The 17,680-nt window shown below is 37.9% G+C and overlaps 1 protein-coding gene across 6 annotated transcripts in view; it reads right to left on the bottom strand.

Annotated features, from left to right (window-relative positions):
* ANK3 (ankyrin 3) overlaps positions 1-17,680 on the bottom strand; it is a 336,335-nt gene that overhangs the window by 46,347 nt on the left and 272,308 nt on the right. For 3 of the 6 annotated variants that reach the window (XM_032595132.1, XM_030334419.1, XM_030334420.1), the window contains exons 32-39: positions 11,209-11,420; positions 9,768-9,975; positions 6,748-6,844; positions 5,831-6,059; positions 5,064-5,189; positions 4,003-4,125; positions 3,540-3,566; positions 2,395-2,476 (exon numbers count right to left, since the gene is read on the bottom strand). In XM_032595132.1, the coding sequence (XP_032451023.1) occupies positions 2,395-2,476; positions 3,540-3,566; positions 4,003-4,125; positions 5,064-5,189; positions 5,831-6,059; positions 6,748-6,844; positions 9,768-9,975; positions 11,209-11,420 (1,104 nt within the window). The remainder of the gene's footprint in view (positions 1-2,394; positions 2,477-3,539; positions 3,567-4,002; positions 4,126-5,063; positions 5,190-5,830; positions 6,060-6,747; positions 6,845-9,767; positions 9,976-11,208; positions 11,421-17,680) is intronic. The other 3 variants (XM_030334421.1, XM_030334422.1, XM_030334423.1) reach the window with 1 other exon arrangement.

Raw genomic sequence — 17,680 nt, 5'->3', positions numbered from 1 at the left:
GCTCCCAGAAAGCACTGGTTCAGAATAATAGTGAAACGCGAAGAGGAAATGACAATCTGCTTCATCTTTTATGCTCCTCTTCATGCTGTGCCCGGGCCATTGCTACAATCCAGTCCTTGGATTAGCAGCTACTCCCACAAGGGTGAAGATTTTCATTCCTAGTGTACATTTAAATTCAAATATTCAGAACATGTCCTCTTCTAAGCTTACATATTATAATAAAGAAACGTGGAAGAACTGAGGAAAAACTCACCCGTTCATTACCCCTCCTAGTCATAATTCTCAATATTATATTGCTTAATATATTTTGGACACACCATACTGCAAATGGAAGATTTGGGGATTCCTTCACTTTAGTGACTTGGGCTCAGCCCAATGTCTCAAGAGAATTTATTTTTATAACTACCAGAAACTGGCAAAGCATCTCTCCTTCACCACTGAAGGCTGGCTCCGTCAAGCAATGTAGTCTTCTGAACCACATGTATGGTTTTAACTTCGCATGAAGTAGCCAATTTACTGATTGGTTACACATTTTATGCTTAAATGACACATATTTGGTGATGCACTTTATAACAAAGAAAATTTCTGGGAGGTTCTGGATGTCAGGCACTGAATTACACCAGATTCTTTCTTGTTTGGGAGGTTGGGGTGGGGGTGGAAGGGACAGGGTACTGAGAGAAAAGCTGCATCACTTGCAGTTCTAACACCAATTCAGAGGCCATGACATTTCCTTAGTTTTTAGTTCTTAGTCCTTTCCATTTCGCTGTTTACCACTATTATGCTCCCTTTCATAAAACAGAGAAAAGTACCTTCTTCCTTCTATCAATGTTATACCATAACCGAAGCTAACTAAAAAATAGCAACACTTGCATAAATGAAAAAAATTTAGTTGACTTAGCACAGACCTTACCTCAAACTCATATAGTCCCCCAAATACTTTAGGGACCAGAATCATATGGGAGTTCACCTGCCCAGAGGTACCTTGGACCTATAGAAGCTGGTCATGGAGCCTGTCCAAATCTTAAGTATTTTGCCTGGGAGTCCCAACCAGCTACCCTCTGAGAGCCTTAGATTTGAGGCAAAATAGTATTCCAAAGAAAAGTTCTCAAAGAATATTTAGTCTTATTGAAAAACCATCTACTTATACACATATATTGTCCTTGCTTTGTAGAATAAGAGGAGTTAGTTTCATCCCTTATGGTTTTGGAAGGATTTAGATATTTATGCTAGAGACAAAAACTGAGATCTGGAAAAACATTTATGAGTGTGGTAGAACTCCATTTCTCTTATGCTCCCCGTTTTGTGTCTGGATATAAAAGTTCCACCAGTAGTCAAGGAGCTAGACTCCATAAGATTATGCTAAGACCTTTTAAGCTAAGTACTAGAGTCTTCCTGCTGCACATTGAATATGCTATGTTGGCCCACAGAAACAAGAACTCAGGAAAGGTGGGAAAAACCAAAGATGTGGCTCTTATTTGTAATTTCCAATCCTCCCTGAACTCAAGTTAACTGTGAGTAATGGGAAACAGCCAGAAATTATTCGCTAACAATTATTTGTGTAAAACTCCTTTTCTGATGGATCAAACACAGTGCTACTCTCAGCACTCTTAGCTCCTGTTGATGGAGGGATTCTCTGGAGGGCTGAGGGGATAGGGGAAGATGAAGTGGGGAGGGAGATGGAATGAATGAATATGACTGAATGGATTTATATCCTGATACTTGCAAGCCAGTTAACAATGAACCAAAACAATCACTGAAAGAAGAAAAGGGCTTAACCAGTCTAGTGAAGACTAGCCTTGGAAATGGTACTTAATAAAGATGGGTGGGGGGTGGGGGTGGTGGCGGAGAGGGAGAGAGGAAGGAGGAGATACGAATTCAATAAGCAAGTGCCTCAAGAACGTAGGAAGATACACTTCTTGCAAACTGGGAAGAAGGAGAATCAGGACTGAGGTATAATGACCTACCTATATTATGAAAAATGAGATGAAAATCAAAGTTACATTATCACTTTTCTACCAACCTGCATATATAAAAATATTTTCTCTTTTGAGCTTAGATTTAAAGCAGCATTGGTGCATTATCTCCTAGGACAGTTAACAATCACAGTGAAATCAAGGTTTTTAAAGACAAGTAATGAGTAGATGTTTCTAAATTTTAAAATAGGTAGGGGCTTTTTAAAAAAAAACTGTTTTGAGGTTATGATCTAAGGGTGTTTGTGCTTCACATCTTCAACTATGTACAAAGTATCAGTTACATTTCATGATAAAGTTTCCTTGCAGGCAATTTTTCTTTTGCCATTGGGCTTCCAAATGACCCCCAAATTCAATTTGTACAGAAAAAATGTCTCTTCTTATAGACATCCACATAGATTAGTAAATGTGTTAGAAAACTCACTCATTCCAGGCTCAGTCAAGTAGCTGTAGCGCTTACGTAACGCTAAAGATGCAAAGCTCTGTCGTCTATCTGCTTTCTCGGCCTAAAAAAGAAAAAAAAGAGAGAGAGACTGTGTCCAAATTCCTTGTGACCTCTGTATGGTTTTGAAACATTTTGAAGGATGGCATGTTGACGACTGGTTTATCTCTATTTTTCTTTGTATGGATTCTCCTCATGAAAATGGTAATTCCCTGTTGTGACTCTACAACCCCAGCCACTGTCTCAACCAAATTCCCATCATTTAGCAAATATAAGAGCACCAACACAGCAGACTACAGGGAACTACAAATACAAGACGAGCGTTACAGAGACTTCTGATGCTGAGCAGTAAATTTTCCCAAATCCTTCATATTTAAAACACATATATCACGATGTACACACCCTCTATGTGAGTACATTCAAGGGAAAAGGGCACACGGCGTCTCATTCGGATTACTGCTGCTGTTTCTATATGTTCAAAGGCATAAAGTGTAGATGAGGTTAAAAAAGGGTTAATTGGCTTTATTAGAAATAAAATTCTATTTATTATTACTGGGGTATGAGTTTTAAAAATCCAATTATCATATAACTTGGAAAAATATTAGGAGATGCCTCATAAGGAAAAATTCATTCAAAACCAAATGGAACTACTCTACAATACCCTTAAAAATGGCCAAGATAATTTTCTTTAAATGACAAATATTTATCAGTAGCCATGGAACACATAGTTGGTATTACACAGAACAACTTGACTTATACAATAAAACTTCATATGTTACTCATAATCTTGATTTGACTGTTACACAGAGTGGATACTAGGTGGAGATATGGAAAAATGTATATTTATACATGCCAAGCTACTACATTTAAAAATGTTTAAAGAATTTTAGTTTCTCTTTTTCAAACACTAGCGGGATCACATTCCTGAATGCCCTGGAGTGTTCTCATGTACATGTGGAGGAAGAGTAAACCATTCTTTAAGAAAACCGTACACCCTTTACCTCACTTACGCTAAGATCTGCCAACATATAATCCGTTTCCCCACTTCAGCCCGCTGTAACTTCTTGTATACAGTTTCAATTTCTATTCTATCTCTGATAGAGTAAAAGCAGAAGTGTTCATATTACCTCATCATCTTGATCTGACTCTGTCTCCTTTTGGTTCCAAGAGGCATTGCAGAGACAAGGAATATTATAATGGACAGCAGGGAAAAGAATATCAGGATATGAAAAGGACTGAGTAGAAAGCACAAAATGCAAGCTGAATCAAGAGAGCAAAGCAAATCAAAAGAAGCCAACACAAAATATCAAGAACTGTACATCCATGGCAAATTAATGTGTGACATCATTTGAAAGCATAAAAATCTCTGAGCTACCAGCAGAAGCAGAAGCACCATACAGAGGACTCCATCATACAAACCATAACAACTTGACACCACGGTAACAAGACTCAATTTACACAAAGAGACTAATACAACTGGAGTTTCAGGAACTTGAATCATGTTACAAAGCATTCCTTAATTGCATACCAAGGGCCCACTTCTTCACGACCAGGGGAAGAGAGTCACAATGAACCAGTATCAAAAGATACCTTTTTATGTGCTGGCAGAGTGATATTTAAGTTGCAAACAGCTGTTTGAGGCAGTCCTTTTGTTGTCTTTGGTTCTTTCAGAAAAGACAGACGACCACAGGGCTCTTGGCTGGTGTCTCTAATCTAGAAGAATTTAGGTGGTTGACAGTTATAGAGAGGGACTTTTCTGAGGATTCCTGTCTATACAAGGATTAAACATGTTTATTTTACAGAGCCCTTCTAGAGGCAAGAAAAGTAAAGGGAAAAGATGATGGTAATAGTCACGGAACAACCACCATGGTCACATGTAAACTCGACGGGATTTAGAATGCCAGGTTCCTAGATTAGACCCGGGATGGCTGTGTCTTCTTGTTTTACCCTGGTAATACGCTGTATAGTCTGGGTGATATACATTTTCTTCCCATCTAATAATTTCTCTTTCCCAAGGCCTCCGTTTTAGCAGCAATAATAACAGCAAATAACTGTCCCATGTCCTTCTGTTCTCGGAGGAGGAAGTTTCTCCAGACTGTCCTTGGGCTCCATTAAGATGGAACTTAATTATGGGGTTTGGATTTCAGCCATTATTTGATTAATAAGCATGAATGAGATCTGATGCATTTTATTATTCTAGATTGTTTGGTCTGACAAATATTTGCTTAAAGAGAAACAATCATTTAGCTGTTTAAAAGGTAAAGGCTCTTTTTCACTAATTATAAAGCTTTCCTGGCTCAAAAGTGCCCTGGGGGAGAACTTGGGCAAAATCTGACCTTGTTCCTCTGAATTCAAGTTTGGTGGGTTATTTCAAACTGGATAAATCATTAAACTTTTTTTTCTTTTTATTCTCTAAGAGCTCTTTCTAAAAAATATTTATTTATTTATTGAGAGAGAGAGGGAGAGAGAGAATCCTAAGCAGGCTCTGCACTGCCAGAACAGAGCCTGATGTGGGGCTCAAGCTCACAAATTGTGAGATCACGACCTAACCTGAAATCGAGTCAGAAGATTAACTGGCTGAGCCACCCAGGCGCTCCCCACCTTTTTTTTTTTTTTTTTTTTTTTTAATTTAGAGTCTATTGATGATTTACCTTGATGGAAAACGGCAGTCTATTTTCTTTGAAAGCATAAAAGTTAAAAACCAGCTGCTGTCCCCCTTTAGTAAGTGGGGCCAGATTTCCATAACAATCAACATAAATAGGTTTTCCTTCCAGAACCTTTTGGAGTAAAAGAAACACATAATTTAATGTTAATTAAATTAGAAGAATTTTGAAATTTTAAGTCACATAATATTAAAAGACTGACATATTTCTATGTCACATTTGTCTCCTTATTAGGAAATTACTTCTATGGTGTTACTTGCCACAAAAATAACTCGTCAGGCTCACAATTCAACAATTGTGATTGGAAACCAAATCATGCACATGTATAAGACAGAATTATATATTCAATTCTATTCTAGCAACCTTAGACATGTTTGAGAAAGTGCTGACATCAATCGCATATTCATACAGACTTTGAAAGTTGGTTGTTTTTTTTTTTACTCCAATACTTTTACTGAGTTTGCAAATGGAAAATCATAGTAATGTGCTAAAGACAGTGACCATAAAAATAAAACAATTCAAGTTACCACAGGGAAGCACTGACCATGATGTAGATTCATTACTACTACATTTAAACCAAGATAGCCTCATACAAAGACACATAAAACATTAGAGGATAAGTCTATATCAAATTTTTTAACCAAAAATTGAAATCAATCATGAGCTTGATATTTCTAATAAGTGCTATTGTAACCTCAAAAGACAACCCCATATCCGGGGAATGTAATAAAACAAACTTGTTATGAACAAGGTACCTCAATATCTTTGCTTCTTGCAACTTCTTCAAAATTCTCTTGCTGCTCTAAAGTTTTGTCCACTTTGTCATCTGTCATGCAGAAACAGCGCAGGGAGGATTCTACAGGATCATTCATTTTGGCAAAAACAACAAACTTGGCCATATATGGAACACATATTAGTTCTCTGTACAGCTGTGAGGCTAACCCCACAGTTTCTAAAACTTGATGGCAGTCTGCAAGCCAAAATCTGAGAAACACAGAAGTGTGAAAATGAGATGATTTTAGCGAAATCTTAAAAATAATCATCATTAAAAGGTCAAAGCATATAAGGGAATGATACCAAAACATTAACTTGTTCATTTAAACAAACAGCAATGATGCTTACTCTGCTTACAGAAGGTCTACATTTATTATATGTTTGTTCCTTTGCTGAGGAAATGCTAAGGATTTTTTTTCTCTCTTGCCCTTCCCATAAGATTCTTATCCCCCTCGTATAATTACCCATGATGAGCCTTCCCTTCTACTCCTGCTTAAGAGTTTAATCTCTTACTTTACATTAGAAGTAATAAGGATTTTATGGAAGAAAATGGGAAAGATGTGGAAATCCTATCTTTTTTCTTTGAGACTATAAAAATTAAAAACAAGTTGCTGTCTTCCTTTAGCAAAGGGGCCAGGTTTCCACAACGATCAACAGAAATAGGTTTTTACAAATTGCTGAGAACTAGCAGAAGCAAGTCTAGCACTATAGAGCTGCTTGTAAGAACTGGATAAAATGACATACAGTAGTGAATTTTACATTTCTGAGTTAGGCCCAAGTTCACCATCAAAATTTTTAAAATTAATCATACTGGTGGTATTGAGCACAAAAACTTTTACTTTCCAAAAGTTAATAAAATTAATTCCTTAGTGCTTTTGGGAATCCTTTATTTCCATACCTGGCTGAAACATTGGTTGTAAAAGAGACACAATCCTTTATAAATGTCAGAGGTGTAGTTCCTGTGATGTCTTCCCACTGAGCAGGCGAGGTGCCTCCTGAGAGAACAAGAGCAGATGGGAGATGCCCCTTATAATATCTTCTTCACCATCCTGTTCTTCCTGCACAGCCGGAACTTGCAAAACTTCAGCAACTTTCAATTAATGGCATGCCCTAAAGGTAGTTTTCCTCTATTCTCCTTCTAGCACTAGTGCTACCTTATAGTGATCTTCTTGTAAGATATTACATTTTTTAAAGATCATTTTTCTGTTTGGCAACTAAAGAATATTTTAAACCTGGGGCAGCCACAGGCTATAAAGCACATTTTGTAAGTGCAATTTATAAGTGCAAAGATTAGTTGTTCAGATAGACAATATAATTATCTTATTTTTAAATTTATTAAAAAATACAAGAACTATCAAGAAAGTTAAGAAGCAGCTTATTTTGTTACAAAGGAAATTGAAGAAGATATAAAGAAATGGAAAATCTTTCTGTGTTCATGGATTGGAAGAATAAATATTGTTAAAATGTCAATACAACTCAAAGCAATCTACACATTCAATGCAATCCCAATCAAAATTGCACCAGCATTCTTCTCGAAGCTAGAACAAGCAATCCTAAAATTTGTATGGAACCATGAAAGACCCTGAATAGCCAAAGTAATATTGAAGAAGAAAACCAAAGCTGGAGGCATCACAATCCCAAACTGTAGCCTCTACTACAAAGCTGTAATCATCAAGACAGCATGGTATTGGCACAAAAACAGACACATAGACCAATGGAATAGAATAGAGACTCCAGAATTGGACACACAAATGTATGGCCAACTTATCTTTGACAAAGCAGGAAAGAATATCCAATGGAAAAAAGACAGTCTCTTTAACAAATGGTGGTGGGAGAACTGGACAGCAATATGCAGAAGGTTGAAACTAGACCACTTTCTCACACCATTCACAAAAATAAACTCAAAATGGATAACGGACCTGAATGTGAGACAGGAAACCATCAAAACCCTAGAGGAGAAAGCAGGAAAAAACCTCTCTGACCTCAGCCACAGCAATTTCTTATTTGACGCATCTCCAAAGGCAAGGGAATTAAAAGCAAAAATGAACTATTGGGACCTCATCAAGATAAAAACCTTCTGCACTGCAAAGGAAACAATCAACAAAACTGAAAGGCAACCGACGGAATGGGAAAGATATTTGCAAATGACATATTGGGCAAAGGGCTATCCAAAATCTATAAAGAAGTCACCAAACTCCACACCCCAAAAACAAATAATCCAATGAAGAAATGGGCAGAAGACATGAATAGACACTTCTCTAAAGAAGACATCCAGATGGCCTGAACAGGCACATGAAAAGATGCTCAACGTCACTCCTCATCATGGAAATACAAATCAAAACCACACTGAGACATCACTTCATGCCAGTCAGAGTGGCTAAAATGAACACATCAGGAGACTATAGATGCTGGAGAGGATGTGGAGAAACGGGAACCCTCTTGCACTGTTGGTGGGAATGCAAACTGGCGCAGCCACTCTGAAAACAGTGTGGAGGTTCCTCAAAAAATTAAAAATAGATCTACCCAATGACCCAGCAATAGCACTGCTAGGGCTTTACCCAATGGATACAGGAATGCTGATGCATAGGGGCACTTGTACCCCAATGTTTATAGCAGCACTTTCAACAATTGCCAAATTATGGAAAGAGCCTAAATGTCCATCAACTGACGAATGGATAAAGAAGATGAGGTTTATATATACGATGGAATACTACTTGGCAATGAGAAAGAATGAAATATGGCCTTTTGTAGCAATGTAGATGGAACTGGAGAGTGTTATGCTAAGTGAAAGAAGTCATACAGAGAAAAACAGATACCAAATGTTTTCACTCTTATGTGGATCCTGAGAAACTTAACAGAAGACCATGGGGGAGGGGAAGGGGGAAAAAAAGTTACAGAGAGGGAAGGAGGCAAAGCATAAGAGACTCTTAAAAACTGAGAACAAACTGAGGGTTGATGGGGGGTGGGAGGGAGGGGTGGGTGGGTGATGGGTATTGAGGAGGGCACCTTTTGGGATGAGCACTGGGTGTTGTATGGAAACCAATTTGACAATAAATTTCATATATTGAAAAAAAAAACCTGAGAATAAACTGAGGGTTGATGGGGGGTAGGAGGGAGGGGAAAGTGGGTGATAGGCACTGAGGAGGGCACCTGTTGGGATGAGCACTAGGTGTTGCATGGAAACCAAGTTGCTAATAAATTTCATATTAAAAAAAAAAAGAAGCAGCTCATTTTGTACTGCCTATATCATTTAATTTTCCAGTGTAAGAAGAGGAATCAGCTAGTCATAGAAACTACTCATAGAAACAAAAAAAACAACCTATCTTAATCTAGGACTTTCTGTTAAAAATCTTATTAGGATGATCAAATGATGAACTAACTTTGGAGTCCAGGTGATTATCACAACATGTGTTCTCCTGACCTTATAGCTTTAGTCTATTGGATTATACTCGTGACTTTGTGTGGTGAGAATCATGACTTTGCTCTTGCTTTTCCCTACTCCTGGTTCTCTGTGGCAGCTTTGTTTTGTCCAAAGTCCACCCAATCTCCTGTAGTCTAAAGGGTTTTGCTAGGTCCACTGCCTCTGTCTAGGTCCTTGAGAGATTATCCAGCTGCTCTAGGAGATTCAATACTACCTCAATAACCTTAAAAGAGTGCAATTATTAATACTACACTTAATGGCAGGGAAAAGAATATCACTGAATTTTAAATGAGTCATGATCTCTGCATCTTTAAAGAAAGGTACAGGGATAAAAGGTACAGAGATGAGGTGACAGACAAGGAAAATGTTTTATTCTTTTCTTTTTTCCCTATGCTTATAAAGTTGGCATGGATGTTTCAAAGGCTTTATATCTTTGTACAGAATGACTGCAAATGTTAGGTAGCATCCAGGGAAGTACAGCAGCAAGTTAACCAAACCTGTAATGCTACAGAGCAGGCGCAGATTGGGCGTGGTATCTCCCTTGTACCCGTTGGACACGCCTTCTCCTGAGGGCGGGGGGACCGGGATGGTCATTGTGATAGGTTTATGGAATTTCCTTCTTCTTGGTTCCACGGTGACGATTGGGCTAAACGTTGCTTTGTTTCCAAGAATCTTTTTCACAATTTCATCTGGAACAGGCTGGGCCTAGAGACAGAGAAAGGACCTTAAATGGAAGTTAACATTTTTCTGTCATTGGAAAATTGACTTTTTAAGCGAGGAGGAAAAAGCTCAAAACAGACAACCAAAAAAAAAAAAAAAAAAAAAAAAAACAACAGGTCTTTCTTCTTAATCCTTACTATTTCAGGAGGGCACAAAAAAGAACCAAAACAACTTAACAGTGTAGCAGGAACTGGTCAGTGTGTGTTATTTCCCCAGCAGAAAACAGGCAACAGGAGCTTGAGTGACAGAGAGTGAATCAAGTCTCACAGCATAGAAGCCTTTTAGTCTAACTAAAAGTAAAGGTCAGCAAATATTAAGTCTAGTGTATGTTAAACCTATGCAGGACATCCAGTAAAACATTACATGGGCAATGTGTGCCCAGGCAAAAATTGAGGTTTTTCAGAGTTAAGTAACAAAAGGGCACTTAAGATTTCAATTCTAGACTACCAAACCTAATGTCTTCCTTATGGCTTCTTTGCTATTTGGTAAAATACTCAATACAAGAGATAGCTGAAGGGAACCTGATGTCACTGAAATATAAGGTGGTGTCCTCAGTCACAAGTTACTGACGGCCTTCTCAGAGTTTAGAGTACTGGACTCTAAAAAACCTCACAAAAAGAACAGGAACTTTAAGTTAAACTATTAAAGACTATATTAATTAACACAAATTAAGTTACCTTCCTTACTATTTTCCTTTTTCAATAGGTCTAGCTGAAACAAGTAAATATAAGAAAGACCATCCTTGCCAAGATTTTCAGTTAGCCTTCCAAACCAAAACAAGTTCTAACTGGTCTGGATAAAACCCAGTGTTTATGATCTACTTAAATCAAAATGTGAAAGCTTGCAAGTTTCCTTAGTACTGATTTTCACGCTATGGCATATTATAAACCAAATCAAATACAGTTTATTTCTTTAATGGTATATTTGCTCTTTTGGTGCTCTTGTCACACATACTGAGACCAGTAACCTATGGTTAACAAAACAATCTTTCATCAGAAACCAAGGTATACTTTCAAAAGAAAACCCTAAAATACATACCTTATTTAATAAGCCACTAAGCTCACTTTATACTTCATGAACTAGGTTACTGCTTCCCAAACCGGCCCACTGCTTTGATTAGCAATATCGCTGGGGTGAGTTACCACAACGGTCTTCTGAGCAGAGCATGGTCACACGGTCTCTACATGTGCCAAGGAAACAAGTCTTTGTGAACATTACCTGGAGGCCCACGCGGATTCTTTTGGTTAAAGCACCCTCTGGGAATGAGGCCTGGACAAGGGGCACAGTGGTGCTGCTCAGAATCCCGCCTTCAGGGCCAATCTGGTTGCTTTCCTGCTTAATCCGTGAAACCACAGCGAAATACTGGGGGAAGTCCTTTGTGATGATCCTGCAGATACGCTTTTTCCCTAGCTCCTCTGGGCTGTCAAGTTCTGCAAGGACAAGTGAATGAAAAAGCTGTGAGAAGTCAATCTACACAATATCTGGAGATAAACTGAAGTGTAATTTCAAGAGATAATACTACTTATATCCAGTGGTCTAAACAGTTTCTATGATTGAGAGGAAGTGATAGTGACCTTAACAATATGAAGCTTTGTAAAGCCAGTATCAAGCTATTCATATATAATATTTATAGGAAAATATTTCTATGAAAGAGGAACACATATATTCAAAAACTGGCATTTACCTCATCTGAACAGAGCTCTACTCTGTAAGAAGAGACACCTCATTCTGTGATTATTTACAATAACCTGCCCTCAGCTGCCAAAGTAGGAATGAATCAGAAGAAAGTCGGGCCTCATAAGAAAGCGAATAAAGTCTAAAGTATGTCTAAAAGGCTCTAGCACTTTATTTGAAAGCCTCTTTTAAAAGATGTTTAAATTACCCAAATGATTAACGTCATCAACACCAATTTCTGTCTGCCCACAGATAACCCTCATGCATCAATCCGCCTATCCACAATGGACATATCTTCTTTCCTCCTGTGCACTGCCAAACTGACTCCTTCCTGTCTGTCCTCACTCTGGGAAAGGATTTACATTTGTCTAGCCCTGCTGTCCAATAGTGTGACTCACTTTTCTTTGTACATCACATCGAAAGGTCGAAGTCCAGCTGATCTGGTTGTGGAAATGGCTTTGCCCTGCCACCCCTGTCCGAGCCACCTCCTAGCCATCTCCCTGTCACCCGCCCCTCCTTACTACAATTCGTTCCCTACAGGGCAGCCAGATGGGTCTTCTTTGAAAAGCCGGATCTGATGCATAATGTTGGCAGGTTTAATTTAAATAAATGCTTTTTTAAAATCATATGAGATAAATATTCGAGACTAGTCAAGAGTATTTTGGAAAAATAGGCTTGTGAGGAAGAATTTACTTTATAAGATTTTAATAGTTATCTAGAAGTATCAAAATAAAATTTATATGGAGAGACATATAAGAATATATATAAGATTAGATAAATAGGTGAGCGGGATAAAAACACAGAGCAAGAAATAGATCTAAATTTATATATGTATACACACATATGTGGTATATATATAAATGCATATATATCAACTTTTATGTATTATATATTATATATTTAAATGAATATATTTAAATCAAAGTCATATATTTAAACTTCAAATCAGTGGGGGAAAGATGGCTGATTTAAGATGGTACTGACATAATTGAAAATCTATTTGCCAGAACAGAGATAATTCACTATATTTTATCACATATAAATATAAATTCCAGCTGGATGAGAGACTTAACTACTTAAAAAAATTAAAATATTACCATAAAACAATCAAGAGAATATGTCTCAGCCTTAGTTAGGAGAAGTTTTTATATTTAAAACTGGAAACCCAGAAGCCTAAAAGATAGTTTTGGCTATAAAAATGCAAAGTTTTCTATGGCAAAAATAGTAAGCTTAAAAGACAAAAGGTAATAGTCACACATGGCAAATAATGGATTGATATGCTCAGTATCAATGGCAGCTACAAGTTGAGAAGAAGATGACAGACAAGACAATTGAAAACAGCAAAATATTATAAGTAGGCAAGTCACAGAAGCTGAAAACTGGTCAGAAAAATGCATATTAAAACGTTCAAACTTGATAATTTACATGGAAATACTTATTTAAACATGATACAAAATAAATATTTGAGACTAGCCAAGAGTATTTTGGAAAAGTAGATTTGTGAGGGAGAATTTCTCTCACAAAAATTTAAAACTTATCTAGATGTATTATAATAAAACAGTTATATGGAGACCTCGCTCTCCCGCCACACCTTGCAGGGAGTGGGGGTTGGGCAGGAGAGGCTATTTCAATACGATGATCCCCAACAGCAAACACCTCTCTGAGAAGGTGGCAGTAGGGGTGAGATGCGAGGGTGCCAGGCAGGTAATGACTGACTAGTATAAAGCACAGAAAGTGAGCACAGAAGCAAGATGCACAAAAAAAAAAAAAAAAAAAATGCAAAGTCTGCTCCTTTTTAGGGAAAACTCTAATCTGCACATCTGTATACTTTTATAAGAGAAATCTGTAGAAGAAACATTCTAGTATTAGTACTGGTCACTTCTGAGGCCTGGGGGATGGGATTGAAGGTGAGGAGCTGAGCTAAGAAGGGGGTGGGGGAGTACCTTTGGGTTCACATAGCTGGGATGGTCTTGTTACAAAATAAAGGGGAAAGTCCCAAACTTCAGGGAGAGGTGTTGGTTTTGTCTTTGTTGTTACTCACATAAGCCTCTGTTCATACCTCTGACACATACAGAACAGGTCCTACCATTGTTTAACTATGAACATGTCTGCCTCCTTCATCAGATACACAGGGCTGAGATCACAGCTTATTCTGAATAGAAATTTATAGAAAGGGAAGATGAATGGTTAGGTAATTGGATCGGTGACATCTTCTCATTTTACAGATTACCCACCAAACTGTGAGGTGGGAACACCAAATTGTCAAATAGGAGACAGATAGGGTCCCATTCAGATCACAAATGGAACTAGAATTTGGTCTGTGTGGTTTCCTAACCATCTGCTTCTCCTCTGCTTCATCCAAATCTAAATGTTGAGTTTTTAGTGAAAGAAAATAAAAGAAAACAAAGGCAAATAATTTTTTTTAAAAAGGTTAATATAGAAAAACAGGAAGGAACCAAAGAGCTCGCTTAGGAAAATATTCTTGGGTGGGGTGAGAGGGGGGGCGTTCAGCTATTCAGCAATTGACAAAACTGGATGGATAAGTTTTCCATCCAGAGAGGATATATTTCCCTTCCCATGATTTGGCTTCTTTTTGAAAGTCTGAATTCCCAGAGTTCATAATTCATGTGGCAACTGAGAAATTCTGATGATTAGTTTCAGTTGCTGTGCATCCGATCAGCTGCAGCTAAGCAGACATTGTTCACCTTGGTCTCAAATTTGTGATTATGTTCTTCAGAAATAGCCTGGGACTCCACACAGTGCGAGCAATATAAGAAGACCCCACCGTGAAATTACATCCTTCAAACAAGAAAGATTTCCTGACTCCACATGTAACAAGCTGTGTATCCTGTGAGCATGAAGTTTACTCAAGTTCAAGCTGGACATACCAGAGGCAGTGAGGCACCTTTTGGGGGACTCGGGGAAACATGCATTCTTAGCTGTGTGTGTATGTGTATGTGTGTGTGTGTGTGTGTGTGTGTGTGTGTTGCAGGTATGTGCACGCACATTTGTGAGGAGTTAAGGGAGAGACAGCTGTATCACCCCTGGAAACTACAATAGCAATGGACTGGGAAGAATGGCCGCTTTATGTAGCAGAGGCAGCCAGGCCACACTCTGCCATATTGCCTTTAATAAAGAACGAAAGCCACCCCAAATATAAAGTGAGTGTGTCCATCTCAGATGCAGCCGATGAGCGGTAAATGGAAAAGCTCAGGTTCTTACTCCACACTCGACTTATAACATCTTTTAGGATTTGCCAGTGGTTCAGGAACACTCTGTGTTGTACCCACTCTGAAATTGACCCAATTTTTCCATCATCATTAAAACTTGCATAATTATTGACCTCCACTGTTGCATTTAAAAAAAATTTTTTAACGTTTTATTTATTTTTGAGACAGAGACAGAGCATGAATGGGGAAGGGTCAGAGAGAGAGGGAGACACAGAATCTGAAACAGGCTCCAGGCTCTGAGCTGTCAGCACAGAGCCTGACGTGGGGCTCGAACTCACGGACCATGAGATCATGACCTGAGCTGAAGTTGGACGCTTAACCGACTGAGCCACCCAGGCTCCCCTTTAACAGGTATTTTAAAGATAAGCCTTGGGGTGCTTACGTGGCTCAGTCAGCTGAGCTTCCGACTTTGGCTCAGGTCATGATCTTGTGGTTTGTGAGTTTGAGCCCTGCATTGGGTTCTCCGTCATCAGCACAGAGGCTGGGTTCTCTGTCCCCCCCCCCCCCACTCTCTCTCTCTCTCTCTCAAAAATAAATAAATATTAAAAAATATATAAGCCTCACACCAAAGAAACAACTACTGTGCAAATTTTGGACATCAGAATCCCCATGCACCATTCCTTAAACAGGATCATATACACATACTGCCCTCCTAAATTACTTAGATTCCCAGGCCTCTGCATGATGAAATGGAGAAAAGATATCGTTCCTTTTGAACTTTTTTTTCTGAGAATAAAAGTCAATACAAAGGTGAAGACTACAAAAAATATTTAAATACTGGTTTATAAAAAGAAGCATAATCTCTAAGAGCTACAGTTGAAGGCTAGGCTATTACATGTTGGGATAGCTGCATAAGTTAGACAATAAATGATGTGCACAGTGGGTAAACATGAAGAGACAAGAGGAGGAAGTGAAAAACAGTAATATTACTATGTAATTCATATGGCCTGAAAATCGATCACAAGATCTTATTGGTCATCATATAGGACAAAGGTTAAATAAATTATGATAGATTCATACTATGGAATACAGTGCAGTATTAAAAAGAATGGGCTAGAAGTATATGTTTTAATATGTATATCTCCAAGCCATATTAAATGGAAAAGTCACCAAAAAATGTGATAACAATCGACTAATCACATCTTTACATGTTGATGTATAAATTCATATAATGTACATAAAATTTAGGGGACAGGGAAAGAGAAAAGGAAAATTATAATATATATAATAATGAGTGTATGCTTGTGTATTATTACATGGTAATAATACTAATACTAGTATTAAATAATAAAATGATATAATCAATAATATAACAGATTATTAAAATTTTAATGTGGATTCAACTCAAACACATTTTCTCTATTTCTTGCTTTAAAAAAAAGAGACTGAAACACAGTAATGAAATGATCTTAGCTGACTGGAGACGCCTGAAAGAGGAAGGAAGTTGTCGACACACAGCAGCTGGGAAGCCCTGACTTGTGGCCATATTGTCCATCATAAGCACCTGATCACGAGGCTTTTTATTCTATTTATAGTTTTGATAAACTGTTAATGTATATTAAAACTAGATTTTCTTTTCATAAAATGTGAAGTAACCACAGTAAAATTACGTTAAATTAAATGAGGTTTGATATTGAGGCTTGGCCCATGGCAGGTATTCAACTAGTATCCACTGAACAAAGACATCACTGGAAATTAATAGAGACTCACACTTTTCATATCTCATAACTGCATAATTCTGTAAGTCTTGCTTTAAGGGGTGTCTGGGTGGCTCAGTCGGTTGAGCATCCAACTCTTTTAATTTCTGCTCAGGTCATGATCTCATGGTTTGTGGGATCGAGCCCTGCATCAGGCTCTGCACTGACAGCATGGAGCCTGCTTGGGATTCTCTCTCTCCCTCTCTCTCTGACCCTCCCCCACTTGAACACACAAACACACACTCTCTCTCTTTTTCAAAATTAAACAAAAAAATCTTGCTTTAAAATATATATAGTTTAGTAGACTGATTATTGTTTGTTTTTTTAATAATTTTTTAAAAAATTGTATGAGGAAAAGTGGATCTTGTCTTCCTACTCTTTAATCCACAGTAAATTTTATTATGTCCATGTGTTTATAAGAGAAATTACTGTTTACTTAATGGATGTTTATCCAAAGGGCATTGAAAACTTATGAGAATATCAAACTCTTCTGAAAAGTTCTGTGTTGCAAACTAAAAAAGTATGCCAGAAAAGTCACATTTCCAGGCAAATAGCAATAAAGTCTAATTATGTATATATGAATAATGTCAATATTCTTTCCAGGACTGAATATACTTGTACTCAGATTTCTTTTTCTTTAGAGACAGAGAGAGAAAGAATGTGAGCAGGGGGGCAGGGCAGAAGGAAAGAGAATCTTAAGAAAGTGCCATGTGCCATGCTCAATGTGGGGCCCAACACAGGGGTTGATCCCACAACCCTGGGATCATGACCTGAGCTGGAATCACAAGTTGGATGCTCAACTGATTGAACCACCCAGACACCCCTGTATTCAGATTTTAAAATGGTCTATTATTAGGTTAGAGAAGCAGGAATATAGAACCAAGAATCTTTGCTATGCTCCTATCCTTTCCATAGATAAAACCAAGAAAATAACCTACAGACATGATGCCTGTGTCCTAGTCATACCCACAGAAAACCCAGCTTGTGTGTGCTCCAACCTGGCAAGATCATAAGATCTTGCAAGATCTGGCAAGATCACCAGAGCTATCTATTAAAAGCACAGTTTCCTAGGTTTCTCTCCTGGAGGTT

Source organism: Lynx canadensis, chromosome D2 (assembly GCF_007474595.2).
Source record: "Lynx canadensis isolate LIC74 chromosome D2, mLynCan4.pri.v2, whole genome shotgun sequence".
Classification (NCBI taxonomy): Eukaryota; Metazoa; Chordata; class Mammalia; order Carnivora; family Felidae; genus Lynx; species Lynx canadensis.
The sequence above is the reverse complement of the archived record's forward strand: the minus strand, read 5'-3'. Positions and strand labels throughout refer to the sequence as shown.